The sequence below is a fragment of the Scomber scombrus genome, chromosome 9 (genome assembly GCF_963691925.1).
Source record: "Scomber scombrus chromosome 9, fScoSco1.1, whole genome shotgun sequence".
In the NCBI taxonomy this organism is placed as follows: Eukaryota; Metazoa; Chordata; class Actinopteri; order Scombriformes; family Scombridae; genus Scomber; species Scomber scombrus.
In genome coordinates, this window is record NC_084978.1 from 20,281,126 (window position 1) to 20,306,570 (window position 25,445).

The 25,445-nt window shown below is 39.9% G+C and overlaps 4 protein-coding genes across 4 annotated transcripts; all 4 read right to left on the minus strand.

The window, feature by feature from the left end:
• Positions 1–1,193: 1,193 nt before the first annotated feature.
• On the minus strand, positions 1,194–3,034 carry LOC133985657 (gap junction alpha-3 protein-like). The gene has a single exon (XM_062425308.1). It carries the CDS (start codon positions 3,032–3,034, stop codon positions 1,949–1,951), a length of 1,086 nt encoding a protein of 361 aa, XP_062281292.1. The 3' UTR covers positions 1,194–1,948.
• Positions 3,035–6,373: 3,339 nt separating this feature from the next.
• Positions 6,374–7,533, minus strand: LOC133985704 (gap junction beta-1 protein-like). Its single transcript, XM_062425375.1, has 2 exons — positions 7,524–7,533; positions 6,374–7,235 (listed from the first exon to the last, which is right to left on the minus strand). The coding sequence occupies exon 2, from the start codon at positions 7,219–7,221 to the stop codon at positions 6,394–6,396; it is 828 nt and encodes a 275-aa protein (XP_062281359.1). The 5' UTR covers positions 7,222–7,235; positions 7,524–7,533; the 3' UTR covers positions 6,374–6,393.
• Positions 7,534–19,404: 11,871 nt separating this feature from the next.
• On the minus strand, positions 19,405–22,337 carry LOC133986293 (transforming growth factor beta activator LRRC32-like). The gene is made up of 2 exons (XM_062426120.1): positions 22,198–22,337; positions 19,405–22,026 (listed from the first exon to the last, which is right to left on the minus strand). Exons 1-2 carry the CDS (start codon positions 22,285–22,287, stop codon positions 20,143–20,145), a joined length of 1,974 nt encoding a protein of 657 aa, XP_062282104.1. The 5' UTR covers positions 22,288–22,337; the 3' UTR covers positions 19,405–20,142.
• A 137-nt stretch (positions 22,338–22,474) lies between these two features.
• LOC133986294 (tumor necrosis factor ligand superfamily member 13B-like) lies at positions 22,475–25,220 on the minus strand. The gene is made up of 6 exons (XM_062426121.1): positions 24,995–25,220; positions 24,783–24,870; positions 24,601–24,657; positions 24,405–24,517; positions 24,171–24,315; positions 22,475–23,170 (listed from the first exon to the last, which is right to left on the minus strand). Exons 1-6 carry the CDS (start codon positions 25,178–25,180, stop codon positions 23,055–23,057), a joined length of 705 nt encoding a protein of 234 aa, XP_062282105.1. The 5' UTR covers positions 25,181–25,220; the 3' UTR covers positions 22,475–23,054.
• Between the last annotated feature and the right edge of the window lie 225 nt (positions 25,221–25,445).

The following is a 25,445-nucleotide window of genomic DNA, read 5'->3' on the forward strand; positions in this document are numbered from 1 at the left end:
AATTTGCTGAAATATGTTCTACATCCCCAGAAATGTGCTATACTGCATGTCTTCTGCGGTCCAATCCTCTGATGCAACCACAGTTTGAAATGTTGGACTTAACACTACAAAGGTTTCATTTCAAAGTGCTGGCTATCCATATGTACTCATAACTCATATCTATTCATCTGTCAGCATTTCAAAAGCACACATGATCCTTTTGTAAAAGATGACCACTTTATTATATTTTTAAGATGATGTATGTCTTAAAATAACTTTGAGAAAAGCGTCATGTTTTATTTTCATTTGCAAAAGTGGATATGACATTTTAAAAGAGAATTTTCTGGTTCACTCTCTGATTTATGTAATCATACATTACAAATAACACTTTGTCTGGTTATGCTATTATTTATATTCTCCAATGACTTAGGGGGGGGGTCTAAAAGTGATATCTGGCACCACAAAACACTACATACTTTAGTAAGTGTGGACTAGACAGAATCATTTCTCAGCACAGTTGAAAGCCTTTTTTTTCAAGAAATTGCAATCTTTTGTTTTTAATATATTTATATTTAAGTATAAATCGTATTTGCTTTTCCTTTGGCACCAAAAATTATGAACACACCATGTTCAAAGTATGCAGTATTCAACGTCATGAACACACCATGCCATTAATTTCAAGGTTTCCATACCAGGACTGCCCTCTATGCAGTGCTGCCTGGCAGAGATTAGTATAAGATGTGCATATGTGGGATATGCAGGCAGCAAAGGCTACACACATGACGTGTGTATTCCCGCTCGAGCACTTCAGTTTTGAACATGTTAAAATGTGTGTACTGCTGGCTCAAACTGCACCTGTCAGATTTTAATTTTAGAGCCTTCAGTGGTCAATAAATACTACAGCAGAGCTACCTTGTATATTGGAGCTACTGTGTAAAGATACTGCACTAAATACAACCAATAATATTGTTTTTACTCCTAAGCTAAGTTGTCCTTGATTTATTTGTTTCAGCATTCTGAAATAAAAATTGCAACATGTGCTCCAGTGAAATGATTCCCGCTTGTTTCTTGATAAAGTCTTGTGAATGTAAATGGACCACTAACTTTGCAAATTTAAGACAGGTTTATTTCAAGGAGTTGTACAAATATGGTTGTCACCAAGTGCTTTACAGAAAACAAATGACACAAACACAGATACAAACAAGGATAAACAAAACAATGTGCTTATAATTATGTACTTGCTGGCTGTTGCAATAAAAAGAGACAGTATAAATCTGGGAACTCCTGAGACCAGTGCAATTTTCTTTTTGAGGCACGTCCTGGAACTAGTTACTTCCAGTGTCAGTGTGTTGTCAGGTATTGCACAACTTCTCACTTCAAGTCTAAGCAAGTGAACTATGCTCGATGCCTCAAAACAGTTAAGAAAGTTAAATTTAACTATTCGCCCTATCTATTTACTCAAATGAGGTCATGTCAGTACTGAACAAGTTTCTGCTCTGGATTCTGTTCCCAAAATTTGGGCGACTTTACACAAGGAGTTGCATTTTTCAGGTTCATTCACATTCATCACACACTTTAAAAAAAAATAAGATAAGCTCAGTGTAAAACCTGAGCAGAAATGTGTTTTATTGTGTTTTGTCAATTTTGTTAGATAGTAGTGAATAGTGGAAAGATTCATACCATAGAAACATTTCAAAAGAAAAAAATATAATGGGACTCTTTCAGTGGAGCAAAACATCCTTGAAGAGGTTTAACTTCATTAGAAATGTTTTTGTTCTACCACATCAGTCCCTTACACATTAAATTGCAACCTCTGTGTGCCCTATAAATGTCACTCTGCTCTGATTTGGAATGAGTAAAACCTTTGCCATCGTAAAGAGGGGAGTCATTCGGGCATGTATGAATGCTTCAAAACAACATACGATCCCCTCACAGCAATTTAAGACCCCTCAGAGAAACATAAACCTCCTCATATCTTCAGATCATCTATTCTAGTCTTGTTGTTGCTGTGTTTGGCACTGCGGCTGGGCCTGGCCTGCGTAGGTGACCCAGGGGCTGATCCTGCTCCCTTCTTTCCTTTCAGGTCACATTCCTCTGGCTTGCTGCTGCTCCTTTCCACAGCCAAGTTATCCTTATTCTGTTTGTATGCCGCCTTGCTGTGGTAGGGTTGAAAGGAAGAGTCTGTGCCCTGAGACAGAGGCGAGAGGTTGTAGCTGGGTACAGGAGGGTAGGCTGGCTGGACTTGGTGATGCCCATGGAAGTAGTCGTTGTAACTTGGCGCAAACGGCACTGGAGTCTCGCTGGGCTCCTTGGAGGAACATACAGATGGCTGTTCATCTCTCCTGAAGGTGATGCCCTGACGGCACTTGGTGAATCCCAGGTGATAGATCTCTATGAGATTGAGGAACAGGGACACGCTGGCTACTCCCAGCATGAAGATGATGAAAATGGTTTTCTCTGTGGGACGGGATATGTAACAGTTTACCACATTGGGGCAAGGGGGTCTGTCACATGTGTACATGGGCTTCAGCTCAAAGCCATACAATAGGTATTGGGCCACAATGAAGCCCACCTCAAACAGGGTCTTAAAAACCACATTAAAGACATAAGTGCGCAAGAGCTCCCCCTGCAGGCGCACACGGCCTTTAGTGTCCCTCACCAGAGCCTTTTTGTGCTTAGTATCCGCAATGAGGGCCTGCTTGTTGGAATGGTGTGCATGTTCCTTCTCTTGGTCTTTATGCTTGTCCTCCATCCGCACCAGATGGAGGATGTGTCCCAGGTAGATCAACGATGGCGTGGACACAAAGATGATCTGCAGCACCCAGAAGCGAACGTGGGAGATGGGGAAAGTGATATCATAGCACACATTCTCACAACCAGGCTGCTTTGTGTCGCACGTGAAGCCCGACTGTTCGTCACCCCACACCTTCTCAGTCGCAGCACTCAGGATCAGGATGCGGAAGATGAACAGCACAGTGAGCCACACCTTTCCCACCACGGTAGAGTGCTCCTGGGCTTTTTCCAGGAGCTTTCCCAGCAGGTTCCAGTCGCCCATGGCTATGTGAGGTCAGATCTGTGACTGGAGGCATTTAAAAAAAATTCTTTAAGCAGAAATACACATTCTCCATTTGATTTGTATTGGCTTGTCTGTAAAGCAAATAAAAGATATGACGGATATAAAAATGATCTAGAGGTTAAAGTAAGCTTAGGTGTAACTCACAAAGATTTTTCTTCCTCTTTAAAATGTCTTGCCAAGTTCAGCAGCAGCTTAGACCAAATGAGTCTCCAGGGAGCCAAGCTGTTAACTGAGTGTACAGTGCAACTGGGGGGACTCTGCTGAGCAGGTAGTGGCCTTTTTCACGTAGACGCAGACAGGATTATATTTACTTTAGGAGGGTATATATTTGGCAAGTGTGGACAGGGGGGGGAAGGCCGGTTCCAGTCATGATTCTGTGGCTGCTGGCCTTCATGGCCTGAAACACAGCAACATGATCCACAAGAGGTGAAATGAAATGCCAGGCGGATGTGGTGGAAGTGCGAATTAGAACTGGTTGAGGACTGTCAGTACTGTCAGCCCCTGTAACACATTGTTAAAAATATATCCTACGTCTAATGGATGTACTGTACAGACGCAGTCCAACAATTTCAGGAGATGCTACTGCGGGTGGGAGCAAGAATTCTGCTAACTGCTCTGCTGGAATGTAGCAGGTGAACTGTTTTTAGGGTCTAGACTGAGCAAAATGACTGTTTTCAATTTAAGCCTGCCCGACTTTGCAGTTTCCCCACAACAAAAGGATAATTCTGTGATGGTCATTCTTCCAAAAATAATAACCAAGAAGTGGTTTTCTCAAGATCTTTCCACACAAGACAAATTATAGCCTTTGGCTGCATGTACTGTTCTTTGTCTGACTATGGCTTCTAATAGAACAAGAACTTCAATCAACAAAGAAGTTTAAGGCTCCCAAATACCGCATAGAACTCATATTGACTGGATAAACCCACCTTGTCAGCTTATACATCCCCTGTGATGAAGTCCCACATGTCTTCGAGGGTCCATGAGGGCACCCGCTTCGCTGACAGGCCTCAAAGCAAGCTTGATCTTCGGTGGAGGTGGGGGGCCCAGTAATGCCCTTGAATGGACAGGAAAAGTGGACTCTTGCTAGCCACAACCTCTGTTCCACACCAACAAACCCACTGACTCAGTACTCTGTCTTCAAGCACAGCTCAGGCAGGATCCAGGCCGCGGGGGTCTTCCACTGACCACAACACACATAACCTGCTGGACACACTCTCAACCATGTCCGGTCTGCCCTCCCTCTAACCCCCCCTCCCGCATGGTTAAATTTGGCACAGGACTCTAATGTAAACTATTAAAGCCCCTCTACTCGCTTGTTGCAGTGAGTGACAGGGCAGCTGGCCAATGATGTCTGCTGTCATGTCTGGCCACAAGTGCTCCTGGCCTCTAAATATAGCATGAGGGTCTCTCCTATCATGGGGGGCATGATTTGGAGATGAGTAGCCATTTGCATCCTCAAGTTACAAATAACAGAGGCAGGAAGGAAGTAAGTGAGCAAAAACATTCAGTTCAAACATATTTGTAATGAAATAAACACTGATTCTAAGTACTAAAATGAAAAAGGCGTGATTTATATAATCACAGAAAATACTTTTGTTATTTTAGAAATCCACTGAGATTAATGTTTGTCAAATTAACAGGAAGTTTATTTATTTTACATTATGTACACACAATATATAGTTTCAACCCATTTTATATATAACTGGATTGTTTACCTGGCTGTAAATCGTAAATTGATATATGTACATTTAGGCACCACAACATAAAGGTGTTTATATGGATACACTGTGTATAAAAACAGGTTAACGTAATAACAAATGTATAAACATACCAGCGTATGGTACATTAAACTTATCAGACCAGAGAGATTTAGAATAATATACATTGCAGGTCAATATTAAGAGAAGCAGGTGCCTTGTCTGACAGTGATGGATCCCTGTTACAAAGTCGGTCGACCTCAAGAATTGCAATGAAGTATTTACAATTGTTTACAAATCCAAAGAGATTACATATGTACAGTACTGGGATTTGCAAACTTCGAAAGGTGACCCAGCAAACAAGTTTTGCCATTTCATCAGTTAAACATCATGTAGCATCTTTAATAGTACCAATTGACACTGAATCAGGCCTGGAGATACTGAAATAAAGACTTTCAAACACTTTTGGTTGGTGGGTTATCCACTGTTAAAAAGTCAGGAATTACACGTGTTTAAGAGACAATTGTATTTAAATTGAATTTCCTTTTGTTGCTACTTGTAGTAATATCCAGGAACAGTTGTCCATAGTTATTAATATATTATCAGTCTGGTTTTTATGTCTGTAAAACATCAATAAATCATATCACATCATAATCAGACAATATTTAAGAATTTTCTTTGGTTTCCTAGCACCATTTGTTTTAATATTCCATAGCAGTATGCCAATAAGCTTACATAATAGTTACAGCAGTTTGCACCAGGTTTAGCATAATCGAATGACAGCAACCATCCAATAAAATCACGCTGTACAGTTGTTGGCTTAAAGGGCTGTTAGTGCAAATCATTTTACTCACTTAAATGCTTTTTTGTTCATTACTTTGCACCAGATGTGACTCAGTCTACTACATACAGTAAAATAAATATTTTTGATGTAAAGTTCACTTTCCTATCCAGCATTTTAATCTCTACAGTAATCTGTGCCTCTATAAAAAAAAAAAAAAGGTCCATACCAGTGTTTTTTCCCCCACAATTTACCACAAAACCATGTACACTTTGGAGTATTAGGTACTTTCCAAGGCTCAGCGTTGTTTTTCTTAAATGTGCTATTAAATATTGTTGCCAGGTAAAGTAGATTAGCATCTAACCAACTGGCCACACCTGCAACATTTTCAATCCAACATATACTTTAAAGTGAATTATCACACAATAACGCACATTGACAGAAATAAAGGCACAATGCTCATTGACATGGTTTCATTAGCTCAAGCAGTCTACTTGCTCAGGCTATTACTTCTCAAACTGTATTGAAATGAATGGAAACCAACTGAAAATCAGAACAATCTAACAAATTAAGGTCATTTTTTCAAATGGACAATAATAACACAAACTGTGTTTAATGTGTTGTTTTCGCACTGGTATGGCATTTAAACTTCACTACTGGCTCCAAGTTCCAACAGCAATTACCACGTCAGTAGAAACTTAAAAGAAAAATCAGGTGAATCAATAAGCAATTGAATGAATGATAAAATACATAAATAGGTATGCTGATAATGATCATATCTACATTTTATGTGACATTAATGCAGAGCAACATGCTCCATGGATGTTGATTAGTTTAAAGGGAATGGGAAAGGCAGAGTCTCAGAAAGCAGAACACCTCTCACCCTTCTCAGTCGGGCCCTTTTTGGTCACAGTGAACTTGGACTTAAGAGAATGATCTGCTATCAGCTGATTGATTTCATTTTGCCTGTAAGATGACAATCTTTGACTTATCCAAGCTCCTTTAGACTCTTCCTCAGAGCCATGGAAATACCGTTTGCAAGCCCTGCTAATGAGGTACACCACCTCAGCCAGGTTGAGCAGCACACACACACCAGACACTGCCAGCATGAACACAGTGAATATGGTCTTCTCTGTGGGTCTGGAGACAAAACAGTCCACTGTGTTGGGGCAGGGGTACGAGTCACACTTCACCAAACGCACCATCTTAAAGTCAGGATAGATCAAGTAGAAGATGTAGAGAAAAGCCACCTCGAAGATGATTCTAAAGATGATACTGATCATGTATGTCCACCACAGAGCTCCGGTGATCTGATACTTCTGGTTCTTGATGTGTTCTAGGTCCTTGGGGCTGCTGCGGCCTGCCCGCTTTAGGATCTTCTTTTCAATGTGGCGGCGGTGGGCCACATGCATGGCCACCAGCAGGGCGGGGGTGGAGACCAGGATAAGCTGGAGCGCCCACAGGCGGATGTGTGAGATGGGGAAGAACTGGTCATAGCAGACACTATTGCAGCCAGGCTGCTGGGTGTTGCAGGTGAAGCCGGACTTCTCATCTCCCCAAACACTCTCAGCAGCAACCACCAGGACCAGGATACGGAAAATGAAGATGACGGAGAGCCAAACGCGTCCGATCCCAGTAGAGTGCCTGTTTACGCCGCTGATCACGGCATAAAAGCTCCCCCAGTTCATTTTCGACTCCAGGTCTACAGAAAGCAAAGGTTAAATATTCAGCCAAGGTTACATGGATGTAGGGTAAGCTACATCTCTAGCTTAAAGCAAACTATTATAACCATATAATTAATGCAATATAAATATATATAAGTGAATTTTATAGAAATTGCCCAAAATGCCTTAAAGTCACATTTGTAGCATTGGATTCTCAGGTTAAGTAACTTAAGAGCTACAAACACTGCTCTTAGTTGTGCACAATAACTTGATATAGTAACTTAGTAAAGGTTTAACTGTGGTAACATTAGTTTTTAGAGGTTTACCAGGCTCAGCCGGCGGTGCAAGCAGCGTAAGCAGCGCCGGGTCCAAAGATGACCATCTTGAGGTGTGACCTGAGCATCAAGCTGGATTTGGCAGAGTAAGAGCAAACGGACAGGAATTGCCAAGTCGCCTGTTGGCCGTATAAAAGCAGGGGCGATGGCCTACCACCATGCACCGTCATAAGACGCAACAGGTCGAAGCCAATTGCGAAACATTCACTGAGCCACGTGATTTGCTCACCCTGTATTAATACTCTACTCCCAAACTGACCTACAGCCCAGTTGCAGACAGACTGACAGACTGCCAGCAAATACCTCCAAGAGACCCAGCAAGACATCCATCTCATTATGAGATTTTTTTAAGACAAGTGAGAGACCTCTATTGTTTGTAAGAAAGGCTACAAACTTGATCAGATTTGCCTCATAAAAAGAAATAAAATGATCACACTATTTAAAAGCTGATTCATTAAAATATTGCTTCTATAAATGGAGATAATAAGCACAATATCATGCCAAGTATTTGTCAAGACGTGTGGCATGTCAGATGTCACTCACATCAAATCTGTCTTACTGCACACTGATTGTTAGTATAAAATAGAATTAAAGGATAGAACGTTTATTTTACCTTCAGCTGTGGTGGTACACAAAAATGTGTACAAAACAGGCAGAAATGAATTAAAATATTGTGTTTTTTAGAAAACCAAAATGCTGGACAGAGAACACCATGCGTTTGGAAAATGCTAATCATTCCTCCGCCACTAGCCACTGCCCTGCACCGTAGCGGTCATATGTCTCTTATATAAACTATTTACATACAATGGTGTCCTTTATTGGGCTAAAACAAGACTCTTTAGAATTCAGATCAAACGCCTCGATTTCCGCCCACCCCGGGCAAAAGAAGGAATCTGTGTGGACACAAAAGGCCTCAGCCTGCCACATTATTTATTGTGCTTGGCAGGGCAGGGAAGTGAAGGAAGCTTTTGACCTGAGCCACTATCATAGAGCATAGAGTCAGTAACAGGTTTTGCAGATTCAACCAAAGAAAACATATGCCGTTCAACAACCCTAACCCCTAACACTACCATAGTGGAAAATGAAATCCAGGCTCAATTAAAAGATAATTCATACACAAGATTGAATTAAGATCACTTAAAATGTGGATTTAATAGTCTTGTTTGTTCAAGCCATTTTTGTAACCTAAACCCAATTTAATATTGTAAATTAAGCATGCAAATACTATTTCATAAAGCACTGCCTTGATAAACAGCAGATACAGTATATTCTAACAAAAATACCACTGTTCTTATGTTTTAACAGGAAAACTTATCTTGGCTGCAACTACTTTTGATCAAGAACTTCTCACATAAATTGTTTGCAGTGGTTTTATAACTATATAAAAATATAATTTATGAACACAGGAAAACATATCCATAGTGATTTGGGTTAAAGGTTAGTTCACAACTTTATGTAAGTTACAGTAGATTTTATCACTATACAGTAGTTTTTGTTATTTTTCATTACCTATTTATTTATGATTACCTGACTTTTGTGGTTATAGTTTTTTCTCTTTCATGGTGTAAGTACTTGTATTTTCTCTAACCTGTTTTTTCAGTTGTTATGCACCATAACGCCAAGGCAATTTCCTTGTATGTGCAAACCTACCTCAGCAGTTATAAAAAAGGTACAATAATCATAACTCTAGTTTGAGATTTCTCAGTTTGTTCCGGTCAAATTCCTCCCTGTAACAGTAGAAACAATAATTTACAGTAACACATGAATGCAAGTGAGAAGACAATGTGGTCGTTTGTCATACACTATCAGATGACCTGCAACAGTTCACTGTGCCATGAGCGTTTCTGCGTCACTTCTGACACATGTAGTGGGAGGGTTTGGGTGGTCGGGTAATTCTTTCAATGAACTAAACCTCATTTATATTCTCTGTATGAAACATACACAACTACAAGATAGACAGATATGGATTTGAACAATAGTGGATAACAATTTTATTGCAAAAGCAGAGACATATACATTCAAAATCTGCCATTGTGCAATAGCTCAATATTAACTGAGACAACATAGCGTAATAATGATTATTCTCAAAAGAACTGTTTGTGGCATACAGATCAAGTATCACAAGGCAGTAGTAGAGGGCAGGTAATCTGACTGAACTGGCACCATCTGGTGGCTGGAATAATAATAATAATGATAATAATAATAATTTACTGCTTTTATGAAAGTATAGACCAAAGGCATACAAAACTATCTTGACAGTACATGATTTTTATTGCCCAGCCCAAGTGGGCTTACAAGACAGCAAAAAAAAGGAACAAATAATAGCAAATGAAAACACAGGTAATGTTCAAAATAATACAACAAGTGCCACAATTATCCTCTCAAGTATAAAAAGGTTATAAAAAAAACAATACAAGACACATAAATACACAAGACAGCTGACAATCTACAGTCAATACCTTCAGGTTTATTTTATTTTGTTTTAAATATCCTTGAATTGTCCTTGTACTGCAAAGTGCCAATCACAGCAGTTTGTCAATGTGAAACCTTTACTAGAAGTCCACTGTGTGCGTGTTTGTACACAGATGGTCAAACTAAATTAGACGATCAATTTAAAGCTCTTTAAGAATCATTAAATGTCTGTTACACAGCACGTTTGCCTTTTGTAATTCAAATGTGACGTTTAGTTGGCTGTGTCAAAACTATTCACATTCTCTGCTTTGTGGATTACTTCTTACTTTTAGTGTAGCACGAGATGAGGTACTTCTCCCAGTCAGAGTCCTGTTTCCTCATTTTAGCTTGAACAGCACCTAAAAAGGCCAAACAAAAGACTGAGTGAAAATGAGTGATAGTATGGTCACGTACTGCCACCTGGATGTGCAGTCTCGGGTAAATGTTGCTGCAAAACTACTTACTTCTTTTCATGACTCCAGCATTCTTAAGTTTGTTGTGTTTAGCATGTCCATTCTGGGTCAGTCTCAAAGACAGTGATGCACCCCTCCTAAAATGCACATAACACCGCAGTATGGTTAATAATGTGTGCAGTTTATGACCCGTAACACTATATAAACATTATTATGTCAATTCAAAGCAGTACATCACTTGTACAATAACAACTGTTAAAATAATAATAATACTACTTGTTGCCAGTAACAACATTAGCTGTGTTAATAACTGTGTAACTTAATTTGCCCCCCCCAACACACACACACAGAGATAGTTATTAATTTATGATGTACATTTAATTGACCACGCTTCATACCTCATAGCCCCAAGCTTTCCCTTTTCCAAGAACAGCTCGACTGTAACTTTGGGCCCCTGTGGGTAGAGTCTGGCATAGAGCGTCCTGTTGTGTACCATTGCTCTGAACCAGCCGACTGCCTCCTCAGACCAGTCTCTCCCATTCACAGGCGTCACCTAAGGGGGGGGAAACAGACACAAAATACCATGAACTGAGATAATTCATTTCCTTTATCACTAAGCGATAGATAAGACTGTGACTAATCGTGTGGACAAATGCCAATAATCCAGTCTGTCTACACTCACAGCAGAGCACAGTATATTAACCTTTTCTACGTATGCAAATCCTGAGAGATAATCAGCCAGCCTGTCTCTAAAAACCTTAACATGTTCATCAGTGGGAAGTGTATGTGCCAGTTGAAATATATGTCGAAAATCATGAAGCCAGTATTGATATTATATGAATAAGGAACTACCTACATTTGCCAGAGAGACCTGCACTGCCTGGAGTGGCAAGTTGGCCATTTCTGGGGTCATCTCCTTGATGTTAAACAGCGACAGACAGGCATTATCACCGTGGTCCAGCCTCTGCACCTCCACCTTGATGGATGTTTCACCCGCTGCTCCGTCAGTGGCATTATTATCTTACATCCAAAAAACAAACAAACAAGAGAACATGACAGCAAGAGCCAAAGATTTTCCCAAGTGGCTACAGGCAAGTTAAATGACATTGCTACCATCTAGAGGTACGCATTGGCAAAACCATTCCAACACACAAAAACCAGACCCACCTCCACTTACTCCACATATCTTCGTCACCTGAGCCCTGCACCATTGTTCTTGCTTAGGGAACCAACACATTACTTGGGTTCCAATGTCTGGAATGCAGTTCTGCACGGCATATGAACTACTGGCTTTCCAGCTGCTGCAAATGAAGAAAAAAAACAAAAAACATAATGACAACCAGAAACATGTGGAATATTAAAAAAGGAAAAAAAAGAAAAATCTACAAAGAGAGCAGTAATGAACAAAAAGGATAAGTGGCGCTTTAAGTTCTGTAAATGTGATCAGGGAATCAGTGAAAGCTGAGAAAAAACAGGCGAGAGATTACCAACCATGCTGAGTGACTTACTCTGTGACAAGGGCCTGCAGCTTCATTATGGAGTCTGCGTGCTGGATGTAGAAGCTGCCTGGACTGACAATATGAGATACAACAACCTCGGTCTCTTCAAACCTCCGGACTTGGAACTCGGGAATGTTTATACCATCGGTGGCTGGCATGTTTACGCCAGCAGAATTGTTTTCATGTTCAGGATCTGTGCACCGGGTTTCCCACTTGATGTTTACACAAGCCTTCTCCACCTGATCCATTTTATTTTGGCAGCCTCCATTTTCAGGGGCGCTGTCGTCAGAGCTCCCCTGCACCACCTCTGTGAAGATGTCTCCAATATCCCACAATTCTGTTTTGGTTGCAATCACACAAGTGTAGGTCAGAGAGCCGCTTGACTCGACCCGTTTCACCCTGAAGACCGGGGCTTCGTTTTCTACGTCTGCAAGCAAAGTTTTTGGAGCCAGTGCGTTGATTAGATCATCTGCCACGCCATGTCTCAATTGGTAGCTGTGTGTTTTGATGGTCGGAGATGACGACTGTGGCGAGCTTGAAGCATATGTACAATTTTTACTCCACTCCATGACCGTGACCTCCAGTGCACCCATGGTTTTGGCTTTTGCTTGGAGGAAGCGCAGCAACTGAGAGGATGTTTGTTTTTGGTGTTGCACCTGGACATCATCCTCACATCCCCAGTGGTGTTGTGTTAGTGGTGTTGTGTTCCTGGGTTTAGGGTTACTCATCTCTGGGAATACAGCTTTAATGGGAGGTACTAGTATTGGTGGCCTTTCTGCATTCATCTTGGGACTCTGCATGATGGCAGGAGGTAGAATCATAGCCTCTGGTTGGCGTTTCCCCTCTAAAGCAACTTCTTTTTCATCCTCTAAATGACAGGACGAGCTCGTAGCCACAACAGCTCTGTCACAGCTGGACGAAAAACTGCCCATCATGTCATCCTCCTGGATGGCTGAAACAGCCATCCAGGAGGAGTGTTTCAGCTGCTGATGGGAAAGTGTGGCTCCAAGTACATGGACTGCTTTGGCTATGGAGCTCGCCATCAGGGAGTTCTGCAACATGGGCCCAAACTTGAGAACATCTGTCTTTAGGATCCCTTTGTCTCTGAGTGGCTGAAGCAGGTTTTTACTAGTAGGCTGCACACAAACCTGTGGCTCTGTAGAGAAAGCAAGGTGGGGAGGGCATTTAGATTAACAGCGCTAGTAACATGATGTTGACTGCAGCTCACTTAACTCACTCACCGTTGTCACTAAAAAGAAGGGATTGCTAATTCTTACAAAGAGATTTTTTGACTTACCAAGTGCTTGGACCTTTAATGAAGCTGAGAGCTTGACAATAGTTTGACATTTCACATCCAAAGCCTTAGCGAGATCACTGGACACACTGGTGGAAAAAGATGAATTCAAGAAACTTTGGACCTCTTCGTAGGCCTGCGGGAGGAATTGAAACAAGCTTAAGTGATAACAGAATTATAAAAAAGGCTTTTGCATTAACAAAATATATATCACTGCAATATGGATATCTTCGGGGTTTTTGAACTGCATTGTACCCTACTGTTATGGCTATTTTTTCATTCAAGAAATCTAAAAACGACCAACTTATGAAATAAGCATTCAATGCAACCATAAACTGCATTTTTATCGTTTTGTTTGATTAATGCTGCATTCACATGGAATCAGACAAACGGCAGACGGCAAACCGGATGTCATTTTAGTGGACGAGAGAAGGACGGTAAAACTTGGGCGAGGCCGGCAAAGAAACCCGTCGACGGCAACGGCCGTTCAAAGTTAAAATGTTTTAACTTTTACCGTCTTCCACCACGGAATTCAGTACCGGATGTGACAAATATAGAGAAGGAATACACAAGTGACTTTCTCATCTCACTATCAATCTTGGAAATTAATGAATGAATTATGTTTTGGAGGGAATTTAACATAAGTTTCAGTTTGCAAGGCAATATCTAGAGAAAACAGAATTGTATAGCCATAGATATGTATTGCTATGATAATAACACTAAATAATACACAAGAATATATTTTTTATATTTTATTTTATTTACTGTAAACAGTCCAGCAGATGTCGTCTGCCTGATTATATGTGAATGCAACATAAACTGCAGCTAATAAATTTAACTAGCCAAATTATAATTCAGCTGTGTCACGAAGATTTGACACGAGTGCTTGCTAGCTTCATTCGTTTGAAGATAATTATACGGATGATAACTTTACCTTTTTGGTTAAATTGCGAAGCTCTTCTTCAAGTGTGTTGCGGGCATTTTCCAGCAAGAACAGTTTATAGGTTAGCTGCACTTTCTGGCTGATGATGGAGGGGTGAGGTTGGCACTGCTGAGGAGTCATGATGCCCGGTTGACTTCTGCCTGCTACTACTGGAGCGAAGCATACCCATCTGCAGCCTTCAGAAAGGTGGACCTTTAACCCCGCCCACGTGTGATTTTGATTGGTTCATAGTCTCAAATGTGGTGTTAAAGGTCGATTGAGATTGGTCGCTGGTTGTTTAAACTTGAAAGGAGACAATGGAGGTTTCCCGCTGTTCCTGGAGGGAGAGCCTGTCCACCATATTCATCTCCCAGACAAATAAGAGTCATTACTATACATTCAATAGTCACTATTGAATGTATAGTAATGACTCTTATTTGTGCACTATTGAATAGTGCACTTGTGCCACTCTAAAATTCTACTTTAGTCAACTAAAGGCAGTAAACAAAATCTTTGTAACACATGATCATAAATCTGCAGCAGATTATTTATATATATAAATAAAATTCTTACAGTAATATAAGTATAACGGTAATATAAATATAGGTATAAAGATTAAAAATAGTGTATATAAATGTGACCAAAAACCCTAATATAAAATAAACTCTAAACTATAATATTCTAACTATAAATCTAAATATTTAAATATGTAATATATTCACTTCCAGTAAGTACATCGAGCAGAAAAGTGGTAATAACAGTGTAGATAATGTGTGTGTATATATATAATAAATATAATTTGTAATATAAAAACATAATACACTGCACAGCTAATGTCAGATCATTTGTATTTTGCACATTTGAGTTGAAGATAATCAGAAAAATGAGTGCTGAGGCACATTCATCCGACAGGCAAACTTCATTCCCTCTGGCCGGCCATAGAGGCTCCTCGCCCGGGCCCGACCGCCAGGAAAGCTCGGGGATCTGCAAGGCCAAGGTACTCAAACCGTTTTCAGTGAGCGACCTTTAGTCCCGCCCACATTCGACTTTCAGCCAATCACAAGCGACCTTTAGACCCGCCAACCAATCACAAGTGACATTTAGATCCGCCCACATTCATTCATTTCAATCAAATACAACCACATATGAGCGGGGATAAGCGTTCACCTTTGGTCCCGCCCCTTTCTGCAGGCTGCAGACGGGTACATGGAAGGAGCTGCAGCCGCTGGAGCCCGGGCTCAGCTCGTGTTAGCTTGCTAATGACTAGCTTGCACCGCAGGTAGCAAATACGTGGTTGAAGTTACAGAGTTTTGACGACATAGTGTGTTCACAGCTTTATGTTTTCTGGGTTTGGGGAGTTATCTCAGAGCTGTCCTCGTTGTTGTCGTTCTGCTCTTTCTTCCACTAACACTTGACAGCCGGTAGACAAAGCGGAGCCCGAACCCGCCATGTTGGAAACCTCTACTGGATCATTTTTGATGCCGAAATAGTTAATTCATTCGAAGGAAATGTTTTGTAGCGTTAATGTTATTGGGTGTCCTACTCTTTCTTCAGCTTCCCCCGACTTTTAAAACATGTTCAAGCAACTTCTATTCTTGCTTTATCTTTCCCGGACACTGTGGACTAAAGAAAAGCACTACTACTAAAACTACTAAATCTTAATGGGTGATATTATAAAAGCACTATTGGCGCTTTTCCACTACACAGTTCCAGCACGACTCGCCTCGACTCACCTCGCCTCGGTACGGTTCCAGAACAGACCTTTTCCATTACAAAAAAGTACCTACTCAACGTGGGCGGGGTCGTCATAGCACGGCTGAAAACTGAAACTGCTGTGACTTCGTTTTATACCCGACACAAAACACATAAACAATGGAGGACATTGAGGCAGTGGTGTACTTGCTGCTGTATGAGGCTTTTTGTCTCACACAAAGCAAGAAAATTGAGCCGTATAGCTGTAACTATGGTTGTAACGCTGCTGCCGGTATCTAAAAATGCCGGGTTTGATTCTTGTGTGGGACGGCTCATGACTCTTCCAGCGACAACTACCAATCAGCGGCCAGCAGTGTGTCGACGTCACATCTTAGTACCGGCTTGGCTCGCTTGGAACCTCACCAGAGCAGGTACTAAAAAAGTAACAGGTACCAGGTACTTTCCCTAGTGGAAACGCAAAAAGAACCGAGGCGAGTCGAGGCGAGTCGTGCTGGAACAGTGTAGTGGAAAAGCGCCATAAGGCCCGGGGTCATGATGTACATTGGGGTCCTAAAGTCTGAGACTACATTAAAAATGTTGGGGTTTTTTAACCTAAAATTGGAAGTAACTTGAAAATGTGAGAAGTTACTATACAAGAAGTAATGGCATGTAAAATGAAATAGAAATATTTTAAAATTCTGCACTATTTATTAATCAGAAATACAATTTAAACAATTTTGTTTCATTGACAAACTGAAGTCCTTTGTACAAAAGGTCAGATTTCTTTTAGTTGTATCCCTTTCATTGAAGCATGTGTTCAGATGACATTCAGGTGGATTTTACCTTCTCATAAGAGGCTCATAGTGTCAGGATTCAAATTGTTATTCTAAACAAAGTGGGGCTTTCTCAGCATCAAATCATGTCTAGACTAAAGGTTTTTAGGGAGGCAATGCATGGAGCTCTAAAATGCTTTGCAGAAACTGGATCGATTGTATCCAAAGCATAATCAGGCAACTTCATCACAGATACAGAATTTGCGAAATAAAAAACGCAAGACTCCTATCAGCAAAAGTACTGTCAAAAGAAGGCTGTCTTGTAGTCTCAGAGGACAAGTAGCAGTTAGTTCTCAGGAGGGAAAACAAGGTCAAGCACTTGTGGTGGGCTAAGAAATACCAGTATTTCACAGTGGATGACTTTGCCCTATTTAATAATGAATCCAAGTTTGAGATTTGTGGCAGTAACAGGAGAGAGAATGATACCGCAGTGTATCAAACCGACTGGTTTGGGAGTATTCAAGTCTGGGGGTGTTTTTAACTACTCTGAAGTTGGACACCAACACTGAATTGACATCACCCTGACCAAGGAGGAGTACCAGTCCATCCTTCAGAGACAGGCTGTAGTCTCTGGTTTGCATCTTTGTGAAAGAGGATTCATGCAGCAGCAGGACCTCAAGCACACCCCTAAACTTTGGAAGAACTACTTCAACACCAAAGAAGACCAAGGAGTCCTTACTGTCATGGACAGCCAAGCCATGCCAGCTCAAGTGCATGCTGTCTTTAAAGCAAAAGAGGAGCATATCAAATACTAAGATAATTTGAAATTCATGTGCATTTTTCAAAGATTCAACTTTCTGACTAGTGGTCTCAGACTTTTGGACCCCACTATATTCGTATAGTTTGACACTGGGATGCTGTTTTTACATTAGATTGTTTTATATGTACATCTTACAACGTGTCTGGAGGGGATCTTTAAAATCACCTAATGTGAACAGTGCAGGTCATGAACTCTTGTGATAAAGGAGATCGACAAATAGACCACGAGGATCTCTGGATAGGTTCAGTTTAATTCCACTGACATGTAATGTATCCCATCATGTATAATTATCTGTGGATTCACACAGTACATCTGCCTTAATTACAGGGATGGAATATTTACTGGTGGATCTAGTCAAGGGTTAAGGAAATTAAGATTCCCTCTTATAATGCTTTCTTGGGAGCAACTTTTCCATTGACCTCGGTCAGACCCAATATTACACGGAAGTGAACTGAATGTTTCAAAGTTACCTCTTAGTGTTCACCTGATAGAAACAAGAAAATAAGAAAATAAATGAGACAAGGTCAACCTATGATTTCTGTATTGAAGCACAGTAATGTTTTCTTCGATGAGATGCTATTTCTACCAAGAGTATAGTTATGTGACAGGTGGACAACACAATGTACTTAGGGTCAGCAAATTCCCACAATGAGAAAACAAAACAGAAAACGGTAGCAGGAGAAACAGTTGGATGCTGAGTAGTCAGGATATCAACAGAATAGATATAAATGAAAACAGAAAGTGACTTAATACAGAAGACCCAGATACCAACAATGTCAGATAAATGATCTTTATGAAGAAACATTTCCAGAGTTTCATATTTGATTGAACAAATCTGACATTTTTCTGGTAAGGATGGGGTTTACTGGAAATATAGTTAGCCTAGAGCAATGGTTTTCAAACATTTTCATGTCAAGGATCCCTAAACTGCCAAAGATTAGACCACAGACCCCCATTTGATAAGATTTTGTCCCAGAGTCCCCCATCTGATATCTTATTTTTGCTATTTGATGTTTTATTACAGAAAGTGTATCAAACACATGACCAAAACAGTCATACATTCTGTCATTCTGTTACTTATAGATGGAATTATAGTGATGATAAATTATTCCCCTTTTTGCTTTGGACCCCCTCAAGGTGTCCCAAGACACATTTGAGAGCCACTGGCCTAGAGGGAGAGACTGATAGTATTAGTTTTCAGTACTTGCTGTTATGTGTTAACAAACAAGCTGCTGCTATAATACTTGAATGCCAGCTACCTTTAACCACCAAGTAGAAGAATGAATACAATTTGCTATTTGCATTCCTATGGTTTTACTAATACTATCCACACAGTGCTCTTTTCTTTGAGTGTTCTTTGCTTGAACTTGTCAAGCTGCTACTTGATCTAGTACCTCAATCTTGTGGGTGGGGCAAGAAAGACATTTCCTACAGTTATATTGCTCAAGAGCCAGATTGATAGGCATCCTGGTTCCTTAACACTAATGCTGGAATCACAGGCCTCTTACCCAGTGGACGAAGTGGTAATGGGTACAAGAATTTAAAAATGGCACTTCTGTGTCACTAAAAGAAGAGGGACAATAAGAAGATTGCTCAACAGGATATCCTCCTGCTACAGCAGTTCCTCCTCCATACACCCTTGTTGAGATGGTTATAAATTCTGCATTTTACTTCTGCACCATGTTATCTTTCACCAGCATTAATGTTATAATCATTGTCTGTGTATCAACAGGGTGAGGCGGAATTCATAGTTAATTAATGTGTTGTTAGTTTGACCTTATTTTATTGCTATCTAGAGGGGTCTCGTTTTTTTCTTTCTCCTCAATTCAAACTCAGACAGATTATTGAGTGAGTATGTATCTTACACTGACTGATAAAAGCTCTTCCAACCAATATTTTATGACTTTGTGGAATTCATGTTGTCCAACTATAAAAAGAAATTCACAAAAACAGAAATCCGTACGCACTCAAACCTCTGTGATTTATTTATAGATAAAGAGGTATTTTTATTTTAAAATAAAGGCTGTTAACAGGAAAAAAATATTGTTATTAGATACAGTATGTTTATTATGTACAGCATGACTGTTGTCAGATTTACAACATTTGATGACAGTCTTCCAGGATCAGAACTAGATAAGTCATGCATTATAAAACATAAACAAATGGAGATAATGATATTTATAATAATGGATCACACATATATCTATATACACTGTAAGATAAGCTATTTTCATAAAGGAACTCTTACAATGTCCGTACTTGGCGTTGGGTTGAATTGTTCAGGAGCTTAGTCCTCATTCTGGGAATGTTGTGCAAGGCTTCACAGACGTCATAAAAATTTGAGCCAAGGTTAAAGTTTTAGTTGCAAACAAACATTTCACAATGAAGGATGGGCAAAAAACAGTGATTTGGCACGCACTGTGACCAAACGGCTTGGGAGTCGATAAAGCCAATTTTAATCACAATATTTCAGCTGCACAGGTCACACAGCGTGATGCATGTCTCACAAACAGAGTAATGTGCAATGGAATGGAGTCTTCTTTATACTTCTTCACTGAAATTGTAAAAGTGGTACAGCCTAAGCTTTTGTTTATAGTGAAACTAGTCATGCACAATGACACTCACAGGAAATATGCTTCAGCAACTGCAGTCTGTTCTCCAGTTTCTCATTTGGTTTGCATACAGTATACACATGTAACCCATATGAAACAATATACACAATAAACCAACAAAAACAGATGTTATATCACACTATTAATGATCTTTGATTGCAACACATTCTTCTGGTGAATATGATGAACACTATCAATATTGCAAATATAAATAAAATAATTATAATCATTTGTCCAAAGTGAGTTTCCTGCGTTTTTGTATGAAACAAGCAATGTATTTCAGAACTGTTCAAATACTCTGTTATCAAAATGTTACCAGCACTTATGAAGCATTCGGCTTGACCGACATCAGGCAGTTTGATATTCGATTCATTTAGGAGCATCAGCCATTCACTGTCACAGCAATTAAAATAATTCCCACTAATGTGCATCATATTTAGGTGTACAGATAAAGCAAGAATCAAAGAGTGGTTTAAAGACACAAAGGCATTATTTCTTATGTCGATTTCTCTCAAGGGAGAGCAACTCAAACTGCTGGGCATGATGTCTAGATCATTGTTTGATACATTCAGCTGGGTTAACGCTGGCATACAAGGTAAAGACAGATCAGAGCTGGTCATGTTGAGTTCACTGAGAGTCAAAGACTGAAGACTTCCCTGCACATCCTCAAGTGCATCCACATGCATTGCCATATGTACATTTCTTGCAAGATTGAGGGAAATCAAAGAGGTTTTCTGAAATGAGTTTGCGTGAAGCATCTTTATGTTGTTTTCTTTAAGATTGAGGTGTTTAAGAGTCCTTAATTGCCCAAAGACGACACAGGATGTGTTGTAATTTATTTGTGCTGTTGACTGAGAGCTTGGCAAATGGTCCATGGGAGAACAAGGCAGCACGGAATTGTCTTGAAGATTTAATGTCTCTAAATGTGTCAGTGTCTTGAGGAAGCGAGGGGAAATAGATACAATTCCATTGCTTTGCAGGTCAAGGTACTTTAAAGAAGAAAAGAAAAGCTGACGATTGTGTCCTGATTCACTATCATTTCTAACATTCCAGATGATGTTTTGAACACAGTTATGGCTGAAATTCAGCGTTTCCAAAGACGAGAGAAGGATCAACGTCTCCAGTGGGAAAGATCTGAAGTGGTTATAGCTCAAGTCAATATAAACCAGAGGCATCAGCCTCCAGTTTGCGTGAAGGTCATTTTTCTTAACTCTAGTGTCACCATGATTTACAATCTCATTATAAAGATAATTGGCTTCTGACACCATTGTTGCCTCTGAATTCAGGGCACCAACCATGTTATTTTGTAAATGAAGATACTTCAAACTGTTAATCTTTGGAACAATTGGGAAATAAAGTAATTTGTTATAACTTAGATCAAGAATTTCAAGTCTGTACAATTGGTGATCCTCATGTGTAAGAAAGAACTCTACTGAATTTCTACTGAGATTCAGATATTTAACTTGATGTAATTTAAAATCACAGATATGGGCCAGATTATTTTGGGCCAAGTTTAGCGTCTCTAATTTGGTCAATGGTTCGAATGTGCCCTGATCAATCACTGATATCAGATTGTCTTCAATATTAATGGCCCTCAAACTTTTACTCTCTTTGAACAAGTTGTGTGTAAGTCTTGTTAAAGCATTACCAGTCATCTTCAGTTGATCAAGGGACAATTTGTTTCGGAGGTATAGCTCCACCGCAGTATCACTCAGACCGTTCATTGATATATCCAAACTCTTCAGTTCACTGATGGATTGGAGGGCTTTGCTGTTACTGCCAAGGTTGTTGTTCAGCGCATTTCTGGACAAATTCAACTCTTCAAGTCGAGCCAGGTTTTCAAAAGCCCCTTCGGAGATGAAACCCAGCTGGTTGCAGCTCAGGTCCAGCTGCTCCAAGTATACCAGACCAAGTGTGTGCAACTGTCTGATGAAGTTATTGGACAGGTCTAGTTTTCTAAGCCTTACATCCAAATCCAGAGGGACAGAAGAGAGGTTGTGGTTGTTCCAGGACTGCTCCTTGAAATGAAAGGAACATTAATCATAATCAAGGAGTAAACCATCGAAACAAAGTCAAACAACCTGCATAGTTTTTTTTAAAGATCTCAAAACTAGTAAAGGTTCAACAAAACTGAATACATTGCAATGATTTTACACATTTAGCATTTAAACTGTTCATCTTCAGCTTACCTTTGGGTCACCATATGTTAGTCCAGTTGCATAAACCTCATGGCTAAGTGACCAGAGCAGTAGAAGATTAGAGAACATGTGTCTGAGCATTTTCCCTGTGCTGCCTATGTTAAACTGTACCACCACTGTTGTCAGAGCTCACATACACACCCTCTTATATCCACGCTTCACAAAAAAAGAGGGGGAAAAAACAGCTGTGGACACCAGATAGGCATTGTTGTATCTATATTTAGACAATCAAGACTTGACAAAAGATATATCACTTACTATTAAGCTTTGGGAATTCTAACTGGGTTAAAAACTTTTATTCAGATAAAGATTGTCACATTTTTCTTTTAACATGATATATTACAACATTTACAGTGTTGAGGGGTTTCGTGCCAAATACAAAACACCTCCTCCTGAGTGATATAAATTTATACCATTGTTTGTTCCTGACATAGTCTTAGGAAAACGGAAACCATCCTAAAATAGATGAGGAACAAATAAACAGACAGACAGTGCGGAGATGGTGCTAGAGGGAAGCCCCCAGCAAGGTATAAAGAGATGTGCTAAAATAGGCTGATGAAAGGAGGTGGTAGCACACATAAACAATGTCATGGGATAGCAGCGCAGGTGGACTAACTGAAAGAGACACTTAAATGCTTTAAAGGATTTCAAAAGTAAAAAACTAATGGGATGTTGATTTTAAAAAAGTTCATTATGTCCTTTTCTGACCTCCCGGGAGGCTGCGATGTTCAGTTTTGCCTCTGCTGTCACTCTGTCCTTTATCAACATCCCCTCACAACGCTCAGTGTCAGCTCTCTATATCCTGTGACAACAAGCTGTGCTGTTATCGTCTTTATTCTGTCCTTGTTTCAGTTCAGCTGTATGACACCAAAAAATGTTGACTCTGCGTCCATGGAGATCAGGGCTTGGGGCCGGTATGGTATCACCAGTTCTAGCTCATCATTCTGACGCAGCTGCACTATGCCTATAACAGAGGACACATACGTTTACAGTTTAAAAAGAAGGCATCAGAGGAGACACAAGTAGGGTGACAAATTAGATAAAATTACATGTAATGTGTCTCAGTAAGGCCACCACCAAGAGCTGCAATGCTTTTTTTAATGCTCTATTGAATTGAACACAAAATATATTCCCTAATTTGGTGGCTTGATGATGGTGGTGGAGAGCGCTGTATGACAAATTGCTACCAAATCTCTAAAGTGTTATTCTTGGTTAAGATCTAGTGGCTGAGAAGGCCACACATCATTTTCATATTCATCAACCCCCATTTGCTGTTGTTTCTTTGCTCATTATTCAGGTTTTTACTTGGATTTGTCACAGATCTTTACATCATTAAAGCAAGGCAGCTGAAGTTAAAGGAATAGTTTATGTTTTTTTTCCGCTTTCATGCTGAGAGTTAGATGAGAAGAATTAAGTTAGAAGTTAGATCATACTCTCATATCTGTACAGTAAATATGAAACTACAGTTAGGTTAGGTTAGAACAAAGAGTGGAAACAGGGAAACGGCTAGTCTGGTTCAGTCCGAAAGTAGGGAAATCTGCCTACAAGCACAACTGTAGCTCAAAAATTAAGAGATCACTTGTCCTTTGTATAATTAGCAGAAAAGTCCAAGTGTAAAAACAACACACACGATAAGTGACAGAATAATTTCGATCCGTGAGCAACCTCAGGGTAAAGACAAGACTCCAGGAAGTCACTGTTCCTGGCTTAGAGATAGTCTGGAACATAGCCAGCTGTACAACCACAACATGCCATTTTAGCTTTTTTTTTTTTTTTTTTTTTTGTATGAATTAAACAAATAAGAAATGTAAAAAGTGCTGGCAGGTGGATTTTTTCCCCAGTTTCTACTAGTCAGCTGGCTGTTAGCATAGCTTCACATTTACCATAAACTCAAAGTATTTTAAAAATGTCAAACTATTCCTTTATGCAGCCTCACTGCAGGCCAGCAGTAGTGCCTTACTGACCTGAGGTGTAGCATGTATTGGCAGCAGCTGCATCGGATATCTCTTGCAGACAGCACAAAAGCTCTGTTGAACCTGTCCCTGATGTCGTGGAACCCCAACTTCGAATTACATGTCCCATAACTGTGCTTGGGCTCTCGAACAAAACCTGTGAATTACACAGAACATTAGCAGAATAGTTGGAACAAATCAATTGGGTATTAACTTAGTTATGCTTGAGTTACAGTGACACAATACTTGTCCAAACACCAAGTAATAACCATCTTCTTGGACAACAATTCTGTTTTCATTAGCTGAAATTGCATTTCCTTGCTGCGCAGAAACAGTCCAAGGGATCTCTGTTATATTTCCTATGAGAGAAGGCAAGATACATTTATTCAAAATAATGGCAGACGGTGCAATGTTAAAGCCAAAGACTTGAATTTAGTTTTACCTCTTATGCTTGGCTGTTTGTTAGTATTAGCTGTTAACTGCAGAAATGATGTTGGAGCTGGCAAGAGGAGGAAACAAACATAATACTTTAATTGTATTAACTTCGCATATACAGTTTATGGTCTCACTACCAGATTAGACCGTAACTAATGAAAACATTTTCAGTTCTCAGCTCCAACCCACCTCTGCAGCTGCCCTGTCCCCGTTTTACTCTCCTAGAAGATATCTTCAGAGAACTCTGAGATATTTGGATAGTACTTGGTTTTATGTCCTGAGAGAAAACAAAGCATTAAGAGAAAATGTATTATTGCAGTGCTATCTGAATGAAACTAATGGCATAAATCTCAGTAGTACAATGTCCAAGATGACTCCATCCTGCATAATCAGTGACATACCTCCCTTGTTTTAGACATCTTGGCCAGTTTCCCATTGACTCCCTCAGAACGTGGCTGATTTAATTTCAGAATTATATCCCCTTGGACTTTGCGAAAATCATTTTCTAAAACACTGGCTTTGTGCACCAGGAAAAGACTAAGACAAAACATAAATGCCGTTAGTGATAATAAAGCATTGTAAAGCATACTGAGACTTGCAGACTCATGTCCTCATGTTAGTCAAATGGGCGAGGTCACACATCAGTTAACCCCGGAAACCTAAATGTTCAGTTTCAAAATTTGCCTCTAAATGAGGAACTATCTCCTCTCTCCTCAAGATGGAACTCATTTAGATAGTATGAAGGTTACGGCCAAATTTTCAGTGTATTGTGAAACTTCCTGCAAAAGTAAAAAAGCCGCATTTTAATAAAGACAGAGGCCTCACTCAAAGAACATCATTTGTTCTTGTCAG